This window comes from Natrix helvetica (assembly GCF_964273705.1).
Source record: "Natrix helvetica genome assembly, chromosome: 1".
In the NCBI taxonomy this organism is placed as follows: Eukaryota; Metazoa; Chordata; class Lepidosauria; order Squamata; family Natricidae; genus Natrix; species Natrix helvetica.
Window position 1 is genome coordinate 270,126,220 of NC_138548.1, and position 19,688 is coordinate 270,145,907.

Below are 19,688 nucleotides of genomic sequence, written 5' to 3' on the forward strand. Positions count from 1 at the left end.
TTTTTGCAGTCTCCCCTGGTTGCACTTTCAGAATGCCAATTTTTGCACTCTCTCCTCCTCCAAAGCAGAGATTGACTCACCCTAGTTTCTAGTTTTTCATCATTCGGAGTCATGACAGAAGGAGATATTCAGAGCATTTTGCAGCCAGCTGCATCAAAATGGTTTAAAATAACTTCAGGGTGGAAAAGATGCCATACAAACATGCCCCAAGTGGAGTAAAAGGTGAAAAAAATGTGAATACTTATTTATAGCCTACCTTTCCATTTTTTTTTTGTACTTTGGGCTGATGTGCATCTGTCCATCTAAAGTCAGGGATTTAAACCTACAAATATCTCTGCTGAATTCAGACATCCATTTTATATATACACACACACCCAGAGAGAGACACACAGACAGACAGACAGTGAGAGAGCCCTTCTAAATCAATGTTTCCAAAGAAGCAACAAATGTTAAGGACAGGCCTGACAATAACTGCTGTTCCGAGTAGGTAAACACCAATCTTGTTCTGTTTTTAAAATAGGTATCTGCATCCCTTCCAGTAAAAAAAATTACTTGGGCAATCGCAGCACGGCAAATGATTGTGATAGAAAATAACACATGAAGCTCAGGATTGTGGAATCCTTGGTTCTCTCCATAAATAATCCTGTTTCACGAAGGAAAAAAAGATGCCTAAAAGGAGGGGTCGGAATAGATGGGAAATCTTGCACATTTGATACCGGCTGCAATGAACTCCGGGCAGTACGGACGAGAAGGGGAAAGAAGGATGCGGCTGTGGGATATTTTCCCCTGGTGCGGCGTGGCGACAACGGGAGCCACCATAGCAGGTAGCTTTGTCGGGGGCGAGGATAGGTAGGGCCCTGCAATCCGTCCCGTTGCTCTGGCAGGGGTGGCCTTTCGTTTTCAAGGGGAGAAGCGGAGAAAGGGGCCCGGCTTTGAAAGACACTTGGGGCTCCCGCTGTGACGAGCCCGAATAGGGCGAGGGCAGCAGACCCTCGGAAGGCGCCCCGCGTCGGGCTAGAGGGGCAGCTGTGAGCTCTTCCGCGCAGCCCCCCGCCGCCGGTCTCTCTCGCTCGCTCGCTCTCGGGAAGCAGACCAGAAAGGGAGGCCCTCCCGCCAGAAGGAGCCTGCGTAGGGGCGGCTGAGGAGCAGCCGGGAAAGGCCCTGGCGCTGCCTGGAAAGAGCGGCTGCCGGAGCGGCGCGGAGGAAGGCCTGATTGGCTCGGCGGAGAGGCTGCCGCGCTCGCCACCCGCGCTCCCGGCCTGCGCGGGGGGGGGAGGGCGGGGAGAGGAGGCGGGCGCTGAGGCGGGGCCGGGCCAAGCGCAACGAGGAGGGGGCGTCGGCTCCGCAGCCAGCGCGCCTGCCCGACCGGTGGCAACGACGACAACGACGGAGAAGCTCGGGCGGCGAGCAGGCGGAGGAGGAGGGGCGGGGGGGTCTCCGGGCCGGGACGGCCGGGCCCCATGGGCGGGTGTGTGGGCTCTCACCACGACTCCTCGGGAAGCCTGAATGAAAACTCGGACGGCACCGGAGGTGAGAGCGGCGGAGGGGCTGGGCTGTTCTTGGCCGAGGCGGGGAAGAGAGGCGAGCAGAGGCAGCTGCTTCTCACAATGAGGGAAGCCGGGAGGGGCCCTCGGCGGCCGTCTCCTCCTCCTCCTCCTCTTCTCCTTTTTTCCCCCCCATTCGGCGGTCTCCCTTTCTTGGGAGACTTGCCCGTCTGTCTTGCCTTCCTCCGCCTGGAGAGAGCGCCCCGCTTCCTGGAAGTGGTCCTCCTTCTCCTCCTCTTCTTCCTCCTTCCAACTTTCCTCAACTAAAAGGCTTAGCGGGAGCTCTCCAACAGGGAGCGGGTCCTTCAGGGACCCGGGCAGGGCTAGGGGTAAGGCCCCTGACCTGAAAGAGAAGGTGGGACTGAAGTGAAAAGTATCCCCCCCCCCCCCCGGCCTTCCGTCTCACCCACTTCAGGGATGGGGAGAATTGCTCTTCTGCCCAAGGTGGCCTGCTTCTCTCCCTTAGTCTCACCCACTTTCTTTAAGAAAAAAAAGGACACTAATAAAACCGTGAATCCTTTCTCTTCCAAAGAACTTTAGGAACTGCTACTTCTTTTTTATTTTTTTTAAGAAGTACAATGCATGTTATTGATAACTTAGGGTTGCCAGCCTCCTGACCTGATGACAGGTAGAAATTGGGGATGAGCATTCCCTTAAGAAAGAGTCATCAGTGTTCACCTATAGTTCAATGGATTATCCTTTAACAGTGACATTGTGGGAAACCAGTCTGTTGCAAAGGTGGTTTTTCTTAAAAATCCCCTGCCTTCTGAAACTCCAGAATAGCCTGAAGCATACAAAATATCTAATTGTGCCAGAGAAGGGAAGTCTTTAAGTTAGAATATTTCTTTCCCTTAAAGCAGACTGCGCTCAAAAGTTGCTGGGTGCTAATGTTTTGCCTGTTTGTAACTCTGCATACAATTGTATGATAATCAGGCGGGGAGGATAGGTTTTCCCCTCCCTCCCCCCTTTTAGGATTGTCTCCTCTTCTGCCACCTGGAGAGCATTTACCACCCACTTAAGGGTTATGCCCCCTGTGGTTTCTAATAAAACAGTGGCTGCTGTTCTCCTTACTGGTATGGCATATAGCTATAGATTATAGAACATCTATTACAGAAATCTAAGGGTCTGCTTAAGTTATCATAACCAGGACAGTGAAATATCACAGGCTTAACTAGTGTCAAGTCTAATAAAGTGAGAGTTGCCATTCAGATGGGCCTAGATAATTCACCATGTCTGAGTAATGTCATCCATTGTTAAGAAGCTGCCATGCTGGTTAGGTATTATGAGGCAATGGAAGGTCATAGAAGAAATAGTCTTAGATGTGATTTTTTTTTCTTTTATCTTCATCTTATAGCTCAATGAATAGTTAAGAATTATTTTTTAGATAGAGGGTATCATTATATTAAAGACTATGGTATTTTGCACAATGAAAGCATATAAATAGTTGGTCACAATGGGATTATGGATCCTTTTTGGCCTTGATTTAACTATATTCCACTTCTGTTGGGCATCATTTTGTATTTTGAAATAAATACCATCTAATATAGTGCTTGCATTTTATGGATTGCCCAATCTGCGCGAATTATATGCAGGGTTTAAGGTAAAATTTAATCACTGAAGAGAGATCTTATATTTGGTTGATAATGTGATTCTCAGACGTAAATCCCAATTTGTTGAATATTGGTTGCACAATAATATATTTTAGAGGGGTTTTCCCCCTATTTTTATTTAAATACCGTAAAGTATTTAGGTAGATACTTGTGTATCACAGTGGAACAAACCAGGGAGAACAGTAGTTTTTCTATTTTTTAACATGAAATAACTAATGTAGTGTAATGTACCTGCAAAAATGTCATTCTCAAAATTTTGTCTAAATTATTTGCTTTTTAGTAATATGCATTTGTGATGAATGCCTAATCTCACTAACCATTTCAAGAGATGTAGTACTGTGTTGAAGTTAGAAATGCATTGTCATTACAACACTAGTTCAAAAACAGATCTATTGAGGTTGAGACTACAGTTATTATCCTACTAGGTCACTTCTGTCTCTAATTTCACTTGCAGCGCTAGATCAATTTACAGGTTCTTGCAAATTATTACAAGCAGATCTTGCACTTTAGAGTTTTATCTTAGACATTTCTAAAATGTAGCTTTTGATTTCTTAGGGCTCTGAATTATAAGAAATTATTAGTGTTCATTAATTCACCACTTAGTGGAGAGTGTCAATCTCAATTTTTCTCTTGAGACTGCTGTTAAATCTACTAAATACAATAAATTTTGAAAGTATATATGTTAAGTATTTAGGCAAGAATTTGACATACAGATATCAAGGTATGTCTTTCCTATTGGGTTGTCATTTTGTCCTTTATGCAGTTTTTTCCATGATAGAGCTGAATTCAGCTGGATTTCTTATGTGGAGTTGTTTGGCAGTTTAGTTGACCAAAGGCATGAGAGTTGGTGCATCTCTGTGTTGTAAACTGTTCTTCAATTGCAATGGGATCTAAATGACCAATAATGCCATTATGTGGTTTTCCTATGTTACAAAAGGAGTATCAGCTGAAATCTACCATATAATTGTTATTTTTACATATTAAATTTAAGCTGAAATAAATCAACAGGTATATTGATAGCTTGGCCAAAAGAAATTCCTATCACGTTATTTTTGTGACTAAGACCTGAAGTGTGTTCACAGAACCAGAGCACTGTTGGATGAATTTCATGTGGTTTTCTCCAATCTGCTATTACAGTGATATAGGCCAGCAGCATGGCTTATGGTATATTACTTTTTTATTCTGAACAGATCCAATGGTTTTGTGGTTACTCAGTTTTTCTATTGCAATGTTGATAAACTCTTTTTAAAATCCTATGTTAAAACTATTATTTCCTTTGGCAATTACTAATATCATTAAGGCCTCTTAACTGTGCAATGGAAAAAGAAAGCTTAGTTCACTGAGTTTACTTAGTTTACTGAGACAGAAAACTACATTATACATTAAAAAAAATGCAATGAGGAATTAATGTGTTAGAGTGGTAGTGGTAATAAACACTAAATATTGACTTTTTGTAGACTAACTTACTCAGATCCAAACTTGAAGATAAATTAGAACCAGTATCTTCTCACAGCAGTCACAATTGAACACAATTTAATAACTTTCAAAGAAATTTAGATAGACCAGTCTGCTAGCAGAAGCTCCATTTCATGACAATTTACACGTAAGGATAAGAAATATAACTCTGACCACCACATATCGCATAGAGAGCAACATAGCAATATGTGATGTACAAAACCATCTTATTGTCTTAATAATAATAATGCGATGTTACTGAACTTTCCCGCCTAACATCCTCGAAGAGAAATCTTGCTAGTATGAATGCCCTTCTGTACAAGACAGAAAGGATGTTAGAAAATTCCAAATAGTGAAAGGTCTGTTACAGAAACCCTTGTAACAATTGTTTGAAACTTTGAATATGTTCTTTAAATCCAAATCATGACTCTGACCTTTAAGATATCTTTCTCTGGCCAATCATTATCAGGAATTGGTGTGAAAGGCTATTAGGATAAATCAAAGATTGTACTATTTTTCCCCGTGATTGATTTATCAGCAAGGATTGCATGGGCTAGGGTCTGACCCCAGAAAAAGTTGTTCTAACCTGTATTTCAAATGTCCAGTTCGCATATGAGCCTCCTCACAACCACAATCCAATTCTAGCCGTATAAGATAGTTTGGCCCAGATTGAGGCAAGCAAAGCATAACATTTTTGATTTACATCTTTGCAGCCAAAGGGTTGTGTGCCATTCAGCAGAAGGCTTATACCTTGGCTCTAAATAATTTAACTGCTGCAGGGACAAAGTTATTATCATTACAGCTAGTGTATCTAATTATAGTGTTGGTGGCCTTTTCAGCACGTAGTATAATTTCTCAAGTTTGCTATTTCCAAACAGTGAAAGATTGAAAGAAGGTTCCTAATATTTTAAAAAAATTATTTGGCTCAGTTTGGATACCATTGATTTTTCCAGTTACAGTGTCAGTTAACATATCTGAAGGTAAATAAGACCACTGCCATTTTAGAGTAATTTGTAGTTATTTGTCATAGTAGACAGTTAATGCTATAAATATAGATATAAATGAAAGAAGACAGCCAACTACTTTATATATGAGTTATTATAGAGTAATCCTTTTACCTTTTGCTGACTTTATGACATGTGCCTTGCCTGTTCATGATTCAGAGTACACCCAACAATTCAGTTTCATTCTTCTTTTACTGTTAAAGTTTCCTGAGATGACCAGTGGTAATAGAAAAAGAAATAGAAGCATATAACTAGACAAAATGGATAGGATATCAAAATAACAACTATACAAGTTAAATGTCTAGTACTCTGTTTCTCTCATCTTAAAAATACTCCTAAGCCAAGTATAGTCTTGGACTATAACTAACCAGAGGAAATTTTATGAGTAGGATTCCAAAGCTAGATGTCGGAATAGGAATAGCAAACCTTTTATATTGCTAATAGTGCTAGAAATTCTGGATGTGTTGGAAAACTTTTATTAGCATTAACCAGAACTTTGCTTCCTCCTCTCTTCTTTCTTTATGTAGCTCCAGTTCTTAATATTGTGCTGATAGTATATATTTTTTTCATAAAAATCAAGAAACATAACATAGAAATTATGATTACACATTGGAGACTTATTCTGCCAAATCGACTGTGCATCTCATTCCTTCCTACAAGTTCACATTTAGAGATATTGTTGTTTTTAATGAAGGAAAAAAGTAGCCCTGTTGCCATCTGTTTAGTATTGTTGTAAGGAAAGATGCTATATAAATAACATACATGTGTGGTTTAATATATTGCATTTCTGTAATACCATTTGCATGATTTGTAGGGTAAGATTAGAATTGATATCAACTCTTGGCAGTTGCAGAATGTTAACATGGCTTCTAAGCAGTAAAGGGCATATGTCATAAAATCCCAAAAAGATTTCAACATGCTTTTTCAAGCTTTCTGGTACATTTCTAAATGTTATCAAGGAAACTATTTCATAACTCTTCTGTACTTCAGTTTTTGTCTTAAGACTGAAATTTCCCACAATGTAAAACTAGTTATTTCTGAGTTATCTTGTTATGATTTCCAAGGTCATCTAAAATCTGCTCATCCAGGATAAGCATCTGTTCTTAATTCAGAATGGGTGGCCTACAGAACTCATTTGGATTTGGATAATTATTGCCACAATTGGAAGAGAAAGGTTGGAGAATGCAGCACAGCATAACGAAGTGATGGCCATGATTGTGAAATGCTTTTTCACAGTATTTTTTGTGTTTTCCAATTGTCTAAGGAAAAGACAAAAATCCCAAAGTACAATTGCATGGTTCAAAGAATCTGTGGATTTTTGGCTGTTAGAAAAACTAAAACTGGATTTTAATGAACATAAACTCTGGGTTTTAGTAGTCGGAATATCTTCTACCAAAGTTGTGCATTATTTATTATAAAGGAAAGTTTGTGTAGTTTAACATTACATCCTAGTGTTACTTTAACTGCTAGTATAATTCTAGTTTGCCTGATAAATGTGTATTCTACTCTGGAGGTCCTATTCTGTATTCTTTCAGTATAAATGGATAATTTATAGAAACTGAACAAACCTTAAGTGATGATAAAGTAATTATTTCTCTATGATCTCCACATTCCATCCGAAGTAAACTTCCAGCAACTATTCTCTTATTCCAAACATAAAATAGACAAGCTTTGAAACTCTAGTGGAGGGTCCCATACTGAAAGTATTCATTCAAACATATATAATTTTTTAAAGGTCTTTCAGGTGTTTAATTTAAGAAGTGGTGTTCTGTTTATGAACTGATTTTTTAAAAGGAGAAATAAATTGTTTTTGTTAAGTAGGTATTCTTCTTATGATCACAAAGAAAGTATTCTACCTATTGGACTTCATATCTATATCCTAGTTTTATTGATTAGTAAGAGCTACTGAGAGCTGAGCTTATGTATTATTGTAATATGTTATTAAACTGTGTGATAAGAAAGCAAGATGTCCATCCAAGTAAATGGTATTAGAATCGAACCACAAGGATAATAATATGTATGTTTACTCAGATGTAAATTCCGCTGTGTACAATAGCACATTTCCCTAAGAGGATGTTACAGTATTAAAATTATAGCCTGAGCCTTGCTGTGAAATCACTGGAATTCTTTAGAATTAATCTAAAAGTATCACAGGTTCCAGCAGTAGAGAATAGTAGCAAACCTCGTAGGTAAACATTTAACTCTTCAAGCATTGTTTATATGCAGTGAAGAAATATTAAGCATCCAATAAGCAATAATATACACATTGAAACTGTGTGGATTAATAGCTTGGAAATATTTCCTGAGAAATAACAAACGTTGCTTCGGTTGGTTGCAACTTAACTGTAAATTAGATTTTATTTTTCAGCTTTTATTCAGATAAAAAAACTTGGAAATATGTTTCTGTGTGTGTGTGTGTGCATGTGTAGGGAGAAAATGGTCAAATTCAAGCATTTTTGGGAAAGAGCCATTTAAAAAATCTAAATGGATTAATTCAACAGAAATGGGTTTATTCTCAATGATGGAGAGCGGGAGGTGCTACCATCGGGCTATTGTCAATCCTGATTGGTCCATAGACAGAGAAATTGTTGCAGCCACGCCTCTGCTCCCTCTGCCCAGTTTCTTCGAGGTCATAGGGAGAAAACCTGTGGAATAAATATCACAACAAGGATACCTCCTCCCCCAGCCACTACACTAATTAGGGTGGAGGTAGCACCTCCCGCTCTCATCATTAGAATCGACATTCAGGTAAGTGCCAATGATCGTTCTCAATGATGGAGAGTGGGAGGTGCTACCATCGGGACATACCTAAGCTGCCGTCCCTAGGGAGGGAACAAGTTATGTATCTGTAGTGGCTACAGAAGCCACTACCTGCTGCAATACTGCGTCCGAAAGATGCTTCAGCAGACGCATAAGCGTCCAATCGATAGTGTTTAATGAAAGAGGTAGGGGATGCTCAAGAAGCAGCCCTACAGATGTCCTTAAACAGCGCTCTGGTCGCCCATACTGCCGTGGTGGCCGCACTGCGAGTAGATTGTGCGGTAATACCCTGTGGCGGAACCTTGCCCTTGGCTTCATAAGCCAATGTAATAGCCTTCCTCAACCACCTACCTATTGTGTTTGATGTTAACCTAGCACCCTGAGTGGAAGGCTGGAATGACACCAGAAGGGCCTCTGATTTGTGGAATGAAGCCGTTCGCTTCAGGTAAATCCTCAATGCCCTCCGGACATCCAACCTGTGCCATAGATGTTCCCTGACTTGAGTGGGCGCTGGACAAAAATTGGCAACACAATTTCCTGCACCCTGTGAAATTGAGTACTAATTTTGGGAAGAAAAGCAGGATCTAATCTTAAGGTTACCCTATCCTGATGGAAAATGCATAAATCGTTGCGAGAAGACAGAGCCCTAAGCTCCAAAATATGTCTAGCCAATGTGATGGCAATTATAAAGGTCACCTTCAATGTCAAGAATTGAAGGGCAACTATGCGAATTGGTTCAAATGGAGGATCTGTCATTGATTGGAGAACTAAAGGTAAATCCCATGTAGGGAATCTGTGCATAACAAGGGGCGCAAGGTTGCTGCCCCCTTCAAAAACCTCACTAAAAGAAGATGAGACAAGGGCACCTGACCTTTCCCTGGTAAAATAGTGGAGAGCGCCGCCGTCTGGCGTCGCAAGGTGTTATGTGCAAGTCCCCTGTCCAAACCATCTTGCAAAAAGTGTAACACTTGAGGCACCGAGGCATCCTCTGCAGAAATGGATGCCGCTGTGCACCACCTGACAAACTCTGTCCATGAGGCGTTATAAATTCTAGTGGTGGACAGCTGCCTGGAAGCCTCCAGAGTGGAATTGACCCTATCAGAAACCTTGGTAGCACTTCCTGCTCTCATCACTAGAATCGACATTCAGGTAACGATCATTCCCATTGGAACACAATACAAGAACACAATACCATTCCATCTACTAATAGTTAGACAGCTGCTCCACAATATTTTGGTACATAATTTAGAAGTAATAGCTGTTAGGAACACTTCTGTCAAAAAAATTCAGGTGGTGAATGAGAAATACTTTAAATTTTGAAAATACATAAAGGCCAAAAAAATACTAATCAAATTTAGCAAAGGAAAAGAATGAAAACGATATATAATTGTAGCTTTCAATTATGATGAAATCATAGAGTTAGAAGGGATTTTAGAAGTCTTTTTATTCAATCCCATGTTCAGTGCAGGATTAAGCAATTATCTCAGCCCCATGACTTCTGGGAGTTGAAGTCCACACATCTTAACATTGTCAAGGTTCAGAAAGACTATTTTAGATCATATTTTGACAATGACCATCCCTACTAAAGACTTTTGGTGAGGGCGAACTTACAACTTTTTTGTGGAGGCCAGTTCTGCTAACTGACAGCTCAATCAGGATGTTCTTCCTGATGTAAAACTTGAATCCACTTCTTTGTAGTTTTAATTTTGGGTCCTGGTCTTGCCCTGAACAGTAGTGTTTATCATTTTTGGTAACTTTATGATGTGTGGACTTTATCTCCCAGAATTCCCCAGCAGCATGCTGGATTGTGGGAATTAAAGTTCACACATCATAAACAGTGATGGGTTCCAGATCCCGTTGCAACCGGTACTCTGCGATGGGGCTGAGTGTCCACCACGTGCGCTGCAAGCACATGTGCACCTACATCCCGCAATGCTCCAGCTGCTCGGCGGACCGTCACGCAGGTGCTGTACGCTCCGTGCGTGTATGCAAATGGCCCAGTTGGGTCAAATACAGGTAAGGAGGGTGGGCGGGCAGGTGGGCCCTCCGGAGCACCATACTGGAACGGTACCTGGTGCTCCCAGCAGGCACTGGTACATCCGTACAGGGGCATACCAGCCGTAACCCATCACTGATCATAAAGCTGCCAAGATTGAGAAATACTGCTTTAGAGCAGTATATGATAAGTCTACTTCTTCAGTGTAACAACTCTCATAATATTTAAAGACTGTAATCATATCTTACCTCAGTCACCTTTTATGTAGGCTGAATGTATGGAGCGTGAACTCTCCTCACAAGCTTTGTTTCAGGGTCTCTTATGCTCCTCTGAATCTGCATCATTTTGTCACTTTTCTTTTCAAATTGGTGACCAAGAACTGAATATTTTGTTGCAGGTGAGATTTGACCACAACAGTGTGAAATGGAATACTGTACTTTCTTCCCATAATCTGAACTGTAGGTTCCTAGTAACATATCCCAAAATAGCTTTGTCTTTGAAGCAGCTGCATCACATTGTTGATTCATGTTTAACCTTTGGTCAACAAGACCTTTTTCAGATGTTCTGCTACCAAGCAAGGTTTCTTCCATCCTATTCTTGTACCTTTAATTTTTCCTACTCTAATGTAGAATTTGCTATAAAATTTGACCTTATTCATTTCAGCTGCTCAAGCCCATCTAGATATTTCTAAAATGTTTTATCTTCTCTAAAATACTACCACCCAGCCCCCTGACTTTATATCAGCTATAAAGGTTGTAAGTATTACCTCACCTCCATCATCCAAATCATTGATAAATATTTAACAGCATAGTACTTTGTCACATTCTACTTGATATCTTTCTCTAAGTTGAAGTGGAGCCATGGATAAACCCTCTGGCCCTGTTTGCCAGGCACTAAATAAATAAATACATTAAAGAATATATCAGAGACTTGTTGAAGGGTATTCTGAAATACAGGTACAGTGGGGTACCCCAAAGTATCAATTATTGATCCTCAAGGGTTGATGGGACAATTCAAGGGGCTATTATGGTTTGTTTGTCACACAGTCAACCAGATTGTTTAAACTGGATTTGATGTTTTTTCCCCATCTATTGAGTCCTTCCCCAAGGACCTGGGAAAGACAGATCTTGATTATTAATATTAAAGGTATTGTCCAGAATGTAAGCTGCTTCAACAGTGGCACATTTGTCCAGTCCAAATTTTACTGCAATATCTTGGCTGTAAATTATGTTGAATATTGGGACAGTGTTGAACAGCAATTCCATTGGCATGTTGTTTTTCCATACACTTTAGATCGTCCATGTAGAGGAAGTGAGATAGCTTGGCAGATATTTTTGTTGTTTGATAGCCCTGGCCTGACTTGTTCAGTATTGTTGACAGAGGAATCAACGTAATGACAAACAATAGTGGCGATAGTGAGTGTCCTTGAAAGATTCTTCTCTTGATGTTAACTTCTATCAGTCTATCACCATTGACCAGCAACTATGTTTTCCACTGTGCCATTGATCTGTGTACAAAGCTGCTGATATTTCTACTGACTCCTGTTATTTCTAGGCACTTCATTATCTACTCATGTGGCACCGTGTTAAATGATTTGTAATCAAACCAAGCCACATTCAAATTGGTCTTCCTTCTCTTACAGATTTCAAAACCATCTTGTCAGTTAGGAGCTGATCATTTGTCCCTTTGCTGTTTCGGTGGTTTTCTTTTTGCATCAATGGAAGATGCTTATTAGGGTTGGTTGCACAATCAGCCTTATAGTACTTGTAGCACTATAGGTTAATGTAGTATTTATTTTTAAAATTCATATGATTTATTTATTTATTTATTTTATTCAATTTATAAGTCGCTCCCTCTCCACGAAGGGACTCGGGGCGGCGTACAATTAAATATATAAACATATGGTATGGAGCAGGTATATACATAAAACATTTGTACAATTTCATAAATAAATAGCCATATAGTTAAAACAGTACAATAAAATTAACAATTAAAATGCCCAAAATTTACCATTTAAAATTGCCAGGGGGGATTCGAGAATATAGTTCTTATTTAAGCCAGGCCGGCTAGTTGGAACAGGTGGGTCTTGAGTTTCTTACGGAAGGAGCGGAGATCGGTAGTTGTCCTAATGTCGGGGGGGGGGGAGGTCATTCCAGAGGGCTGGGCCCATCACAGAGAAGGCCCTACTCCTGGGCGCCGCCCTCTGGCACTGCTTAGTGGACGGCACCCGGAGGAGTCCCTCTCTGTGAGAGCGAAATATATGATATATAGAGGTTGATGAACAATCTGAATGTTCATGATCAATGAGTTGAAGAATTTAGGGACCCTTTGTCTACAGCATTCCCTAATCTATTATGTTAGTAACTCTATCAAAAGACAAAATAAGTTTAGTGAGGCATGAATTTTGGGGATAAACCTATGAGCAGCAGTCCTCCAATATTTGAGGGGGAGGAGAGGAGGGGGTCAACCTGTTTTCTAAAGCACCTGAAGGCCAGACAAGGAATAATGGATGGAAACTGATCAAAGAGAGATTCAACTTAGAAATAAGGAGAAACTTTACTGACAGTGAGAACAGTCAACCAATGGAACAGCTTGCCTTCAGAAGTTGTGGGAGCTTCACCACTGGAGACTTTCAAAAAGAGATTGGACTGCCATCTGTCAGAAATGATGTAGGGAAATTGCGAACCTTTTTCTTATGGTGTGCCAAAATTGTGTGCACACGCACTATCGTGCATGCACGCATGCCCACACCAATTCAATCCTCCCCCCCCACATGCATGTAAGCATGATCCCCCCCCCGACTCCGGAGGCTTTCCTGAAGCCTGGTGAAGGTGAAAATGGCCTCCCCAGCCCTCCCCAGAGGCCCTCCGGAAGCTGGAAACTGATTGTTTCTGAACTTCTGGTTGGCCTGTTGGGCCTGTTTTTCGCTCCAGAGGCTTTCCTGAAGCGTGGGGAGGGCGAAAACTGCCTTCCACAGCTCTCTAGAAAGCCGAAAATCAGCTGGCTGGCATGCACATGTATGCCAGAACTGACCACAGGCGTGCCAGCAGATATGGCTCCGCATGCCACCTGTGGCACACATGCCATAGGGTCTCCTGCTTGGGTTGGACTAGATGACCTACAAGGTCTCTTCCAACTCTATTAATCTGTTATCTGTTAACTGTAGCTTGCCCATCCGAGTGTTCACAGACAGGATTGTGGCAATATCGAAAATTGGATACAATATTATATCCTTGATAATATGTTCTTGATAATATGCCTGATACAACTGTCAAGCTAACAGGTCTATAGCTTCCCGAGTTCTCCTCCTTACCCTTTGTTTAGGTGAGGACACTTCTCTCCACCAGTCTTCTATCATCCTGCCAGTTTTCTAGAAGTTTTCAAAGACTATCATCAGTAGCTTTGTGATCACTTTTGGTTTCTTCTGTATTATCTGTAATCCATCTGGCCTTGAAGTTATTTAAATTAGCTAAGTTCTCTCCTACTTTCTCATTGTCTATACTAAGCTACGGTTCCTGCCTTTACCCAGTGGCATAATAGGTTAGGTTTCCATTTCTCTTTTGAAAAAATAAACAAAAGGAGTTAATTAGTTCAGCCTTTTCACAATTCCATTTGCCAGTTTTTGCTTACAATGGAATTCTTCCCTCTTTGGCTAATTTTTGTTTCTAATGAGCCAAATAATTATTTTCGTTGTTTTTGGCATCTTTCATGAACTACAACTCATTCTGAGCGTTAGTCTCTCCAATTCCTTTCTAGAAGCAACATTGTATTTTTATTTAAGTATGCTTCTGTGCTTCCATTTCCCTTATTTTTCCTTATGAGAATTGTTAGTGATTGGTCTTTGGTATCTCATTTCACATAATTCCCCATTCTTCCTGAATCCTTTTCTCTTTCAAGATTTCAAGATACTGAATCCTAGCTACCTTCTCTTAGATCAGTGATGGCGAACATTTTTTGGCTCATGTGCCATAAGTGGGGGGGAGCGCAGGGGGGTCGTGTACGGGCGTGCCGCACCCATAATGCAATGTGCGACCCCCCCAGTGGGCATGCGCGCACTACAGGCGCTCCCCCCATTTTTACATGCTTTTTCCGCCCTTCCCAGGCTCCAGAGGCTTTATAGGAGCCTGGGGAGGGTGAAAACAGCCGCCCCTGCGGAAGCCCTCCGGAGGCTTCAGGGAAGCCTTTGGATGGTCCCTGAAGCCTTCGGAGCACTCAAAACGACCCTCCGAGCAAACCGGAAGTGACTTTCGGTTTGCTCGGAGGGTTGTTTTAAGCACTCCGAAGGCTTCAGGGACCATCCGAAGGCTTCCCTGACGCCTTCGGAGCGCTCAAAACGATCCTCCAAGCAAACCAGAAGTGACTTCCGGTTTGCTCGGAGGGTCGTTTTGAGCGCTCCAAAGGTGTCAGGGAAGCTCATGAAGCCTCCGGGGGGGGGGAGGCTCTTTTCGCCTTCCCCAGGCTCCTATAAAGCCTCTGGAGCCTGGGGAGGGTGAAAAATGGCTTTAAAAAAGGGTGAACTCAGCTGCGCACTGGCCAGCTGACAGGGCAGCGCCTCACGTGCCCCGACAAATGGCTTCGCGTGCCATAGGTTCGCCATCACTGTCTTAGATCATCAGACTTCATTCTTCTGAAACCCAGGATGCAGATTTGTTTCCTCTCAGATTCTGCTCCTCTAGATTTCACAGATTCAAGGACAGCATTATTGGTTCTCTCAAGATATTTCACTGTTTCAACCAATTCCTTTTTGTGGGGGAGGATAAGATTCAGGATAGCAAACGTTCTTTCTTCCACCTTGTGACAAATAAAATTGTGAGCAAGAAGGGACAAGACTTAGTGTCTGTTTCTTTTTTGTAGCTTCCCAGTGCTGTATGCCAAACATGAGTCTTCATCCAATTTACAGTGATGCTGATTACAGCATATTTGCCTTCATGAATTAGGATCTCTAGTTTATGTTGTTTATTTCTTATACTTTATGTATTGCTGAAGAAACACCTGAAGTTTTGAGTGGCTTCTCTTGGCTCTAATTCAGCAGTCCCCAAACTTTGCAGTCTGGTGGCCCAGTGGGGGGGGGAGGGGAAGTGGGTTACACAAGTGGCAGACTGGCATACACACGTAAGCTCAACTTGCATGAGTAGCGGCCCAGCATGCAGGCACACACTAATGCAGCTCACATTGCATAGGTTGAGCCATGCACGCGCATAACAGCCTGCCGTTCATGCGAGTTGAGCTGCATGCACATGGTTATGTGTGCTGGCCCATCACTCACATGACCCACTTTCCCCTCCTCCCACACCAGGCCACCAGTTTGCAAAAGTTTGGGACTTCTGAATTAGACCATGTTATAGGAAAATTGACGGCTCTCTTAAAGTGAAACAAATGTCAAGTTTATGGCTTACCGTATATAAAAGAAGTTCAGTTATTAGAGTGCACAGATTTCAACTCCATTATATTATGCCATGAATTAGCTTTTTGAATATCAATAATTTAGTGGTTATTTATTTATTTTCTCTAGTGTAAGCATTGAATAATCTTAAGTTATATACATCTTATAAAAAAGTAAAATGGTCTTACGTATTACAAGCATAGGTTGTATTAAACACAACATGTAGCATTTGCATGTATAAAATGAAAATGACCACATGATGAGTACAGATGCCATATTGTCCCAGTAAACCGAGTTTGGCAATTTTCAAACTTTGTTTTTACCATCCTTCCCCCCAATAAATTCAAAATGTTGTGAGGTAGTAAAAGATCTCTGTATTTTCACATGAAATATCCTGTTTGACCATTGTATATTGTAGATATTTCTTTATTGTACCCATGATCATGATTAAATTATATGATGATGCCTGTCATCTGAAAAAGGTTACAAAGATTGCTCAATTGGACTTCATAACTTATTCAGAGATAGTACCTTTGAAGTAGTAATCACTGAGACTTCACATCAGGAAGTGTTTACCTTGGGATTTATAATTCCCATGCAAATTTTATTCTAAGAACAAGTCATGTCATCTGTTTCACTCTACAGCATTAGCCCCATAAATGTTTAGGAGCCAACCAGTCTTTTTCTCCCTCCCTCTCCCGGGCGTGTGTTCCTTTCTCTCTCTATGTATGTAAAAGGAACATATATTTTTGACAGTCTTAAAACGTGCAGGTATCCATAGAAGTGGATCTGATAGGCATGGATTATTAGCATCACTCTTGAACCTTTGAGTGAGTGGGGAGGGAAGGAAGTAATAGAGGGTCTTCGTTAGCAGTAGTATTTAGCATAACAAGAATTTTATAATTAAATGATCTTTTAAAATGCAGTTGCGTCAGTCCCTAATAGCTAGATGTTATTTTGTTTCTGCTGCAAAATATACTGCATATGGATCACTTTTCACATGTGCATTTTTTCATTGAGAAAAAAAACCCCTGACTTCTGTGAGAATCCATGACCTATATTTTACATGTTTTTGTGAGCTCTTTTGGTTTTGTTTGTAATGTTTTTACTGGAAACACAAAATAATTACTCAAAACAGGTATCTCTTGATATACTAACTTTTATGATAGAAAACTGCTGATCAATTTTCCTGTTATCGTAGAGACAGCAGCCAGACTGGGTATGCTCTGTCCATTAACCAATCGGACTGAGTCTTCACTTATGATGTCATCGGGCCTTTGTGGCTCCTCCCCAGTTTCAGACTCAGTCCAACCTGGACTAGCTGTGAGAATTGATCTCTCCTCCAAATTATTTACCGTATTTTTCGCCCTATAAGACGCTCCGGAATATAAGACGCACCCAATTTTAAAGGAGGAAAATCTAGAAAAAAAAGATTCTGAACCAAATACTGTAGTAAAATATTTTATATCAACTGTATAAAGTTAACAGCAGTTTAAGAACAATTTTATGTCAACCATGTAACATATTAAGAACTATCTTTACTCTCATTAACAGTCAGTAAAGTCAGTAAACAGTGAAAGTAACAAAAATAAGGCTGTAATGTTTTTATTCGAACCCCAAGAATTCCTCTTCTTCGCTGCTATCAGAAATGAGGAAGGACAGATCCACGCAGTCATTGTCATCGCTTTCTTCCTCACTGGTGTTTGCCTGCCCCATTTTTAGATGATCCAGGTGGCTACATTCGGCGTATAAGACGCACCCAGATTTTCACCCTCTTTTTTGGAGTAAAAAAGTGAGTCTTATAGGGCAAAAAATACAGTAATTATATCTTTAATTGGTGAATTTTTCAAAAAAAAAATGTTGTTCCTTTAAATTGGTTCCTTAAATAATCCTTTATTCTACAAATTGGAGGGAAATTCGAAACTAATCTCTGGCTGCCTCTCCTCAGCCATCTGATTGCCTGTGGCCACGAGTTCGCTGAGGAAGCCTGCCTTGCAATCAGATTGGCCAGCTCACGAGCTATGGCTACACGGCTGTTTCCCCGTGGCGTTCCTTGATTCTGGGCACTCGGAGGGACGCGCAACTGGCCGCTTCACGCGCAGCAGTTCCAGGCAAGTCCAGTGGCCATTCTGCAGATCGCGTGGCCACACTTAGTATCGGTGGCCATTTTGCGGGTTGGAAAAGCCCGCGAAGATAGTGGTGGCCATTTTGAGGCTCGGAAAAGCCTCAGAGAAAAAAAGTCAGCCATTTTGGACATTTTAAAAAAGGTGTGAACTCTACAGCAGCTGTTTGGAGTGCACAGCAATGTGGGATCACCCCAGGTGGACCAGATCAGGAGCGCCTGGCCAGCAAATGGGTGAGACCATTACCTATCTTATTGGTGTGTTGATTTATGTTTGGGGAACTGGCTGATCCAACTATGGATACAAATGCAGGATTAGAGGAGGCAGGGCCATCAGGGGCAAAAAGCAGCAGGAAGAGGCAAGCCAAAGAGGCCCCTTCCTTAGGAATAAACCCAAGGTCTCTAAAGCAACTACCAGGGCAGAAGAGTGCAGGCAGAAGGCCCTTGAAAAAGAATTTCAGAGGGCCCAAAAACAACAACATAGTCTAACTGCCCAGCCCTCCATCCCTCCCTCGGAGGATCACCAAGTGGCATCCCCAACTCCACCTGTCTTGCCTCCCATGGTCCCTGACTACCCTGCCCTATTCAGAAGGGGAATTGTCCTCTTCGGAGTCCTCGTCTTCGATGGAACCTGACAACAGAGGCAAATTCTTTGATGTCCCTCTCAATAGGGAGCGCACCTTTGAACAGGCTTCCCCCCCAGTTACACATGGCTCTGGGGGGGGGGGGCACACCATGTACACCTCTTCTGCTGATATGGCAACCATCATTACTGAAACCATTAAACAGGTCATGGCTGCTGGCCTACAATCGCAACCCCAACCTGCTCCATCACATGGCCATAAGCATAAATCTTCTGCTGCGGCTCAGCAACCTGATCCCTCTGCCTCTACTTCTCAAGCCTCAATTGGCGGGGAGCAAGATAACCTGCGGGACTCAGGCCTGTCTGATGACGAGGTGGTCACCTCACATACTCCTGCCTTTACCGGATTATTCAAAACTGATCTTCTTAAGGCCATTAAAGCTGCTAATTTACCATCTTCTGCTTCAGCTTCTACTTCACAGGATAAACCGGCAGAACCGGCTTCAACGGAGGGTCCCAGTACCCCATTCCCCGAACCCACGGTGGAAAAAGGGGTGATCCCTGTTCCCAAGAGATTCCTGAACGTCATCCAGAAGCAGTGGGAGTCTCCAGGCATGGGCCCACAGCCAACCAACCTTGACAAACGTCTCTACAACATTGCACCAGACCTCACCAAGTTCTTCGAGACTCCCCCAGTGGACGCACCGGTTGCAGCCCTGTCTTCACCTACTGTGGTCTCTCGAGCCCCTGAGGAGGTTCTCAAGCCTGAGGAGAAAAGGTCAGATCAAACCTATCAGGCTGGGACCTGGGCTGTTAGGGCCTCTACGGCCACTTCCTTTTTCTCCAGGGCGGCCTTGGTTTGGATTGAACAGCTTCAGGAGTGCATCGCTCCGACTGACACAAGATCACATAGGGATCTCAACAAGATCAGAGCAGCGGTTGAATTTGCGCCTGATTCTTTCCTTAATGCTGCTAGATTCGCTTCTAAAGCCATGGCCTCTTCGGTCATGGCCAGGCGTCTGCTTTGGCTCAAGCCATGGCAGGCGGATGTCCGTACCAAGTGGTGCCTCGCAGCCTTCCCATTCAGTGGCATCCAATTATTTGGTAATCCCTTAGACCCCTACCTCAAGGAATCTAAAGACAAGCGCAAGGTCCTTTCATCCATCTACAAGAAACAGGACATTCGGCCTGCTCCCTTCTATAGGAGGTCACCCTTTCGACCGGCAGATGG

The 19,688-nt window shown here is 42.1% G+C and overlaps 1 protein-coding gene across 2 annotated transcripts in view; it reads left to right on the top strand.

The window, feature by feature from the left end:
* Window positions 1–1,396: 1,396 nt before the first annotated feature.
* The window catches only part of UBTD2 (ubiquitin domain containing 2), an 82,537-nt gene continuing 64,245 nt past the window's right edge, over window positions 1,397–19,688 (top strand). Inside the window, exon 1 of one of the 2 annotated variants that reach the window (XM_081942248.1) lies at window positions 1,397–1,530. In XM_081942248.1, the coding sequence (XP_081798374.1) occupies window positions 1,461–1,530 (70 nt within the window). In that variant the 5' untranslated portion in view covers window positions 1,397–1,460. The remainder of the gene's footprint in view (window positions 1,531–19,688) is intronic. The other variant, XM_081942249.1, reaches the window with a different exon arrangement.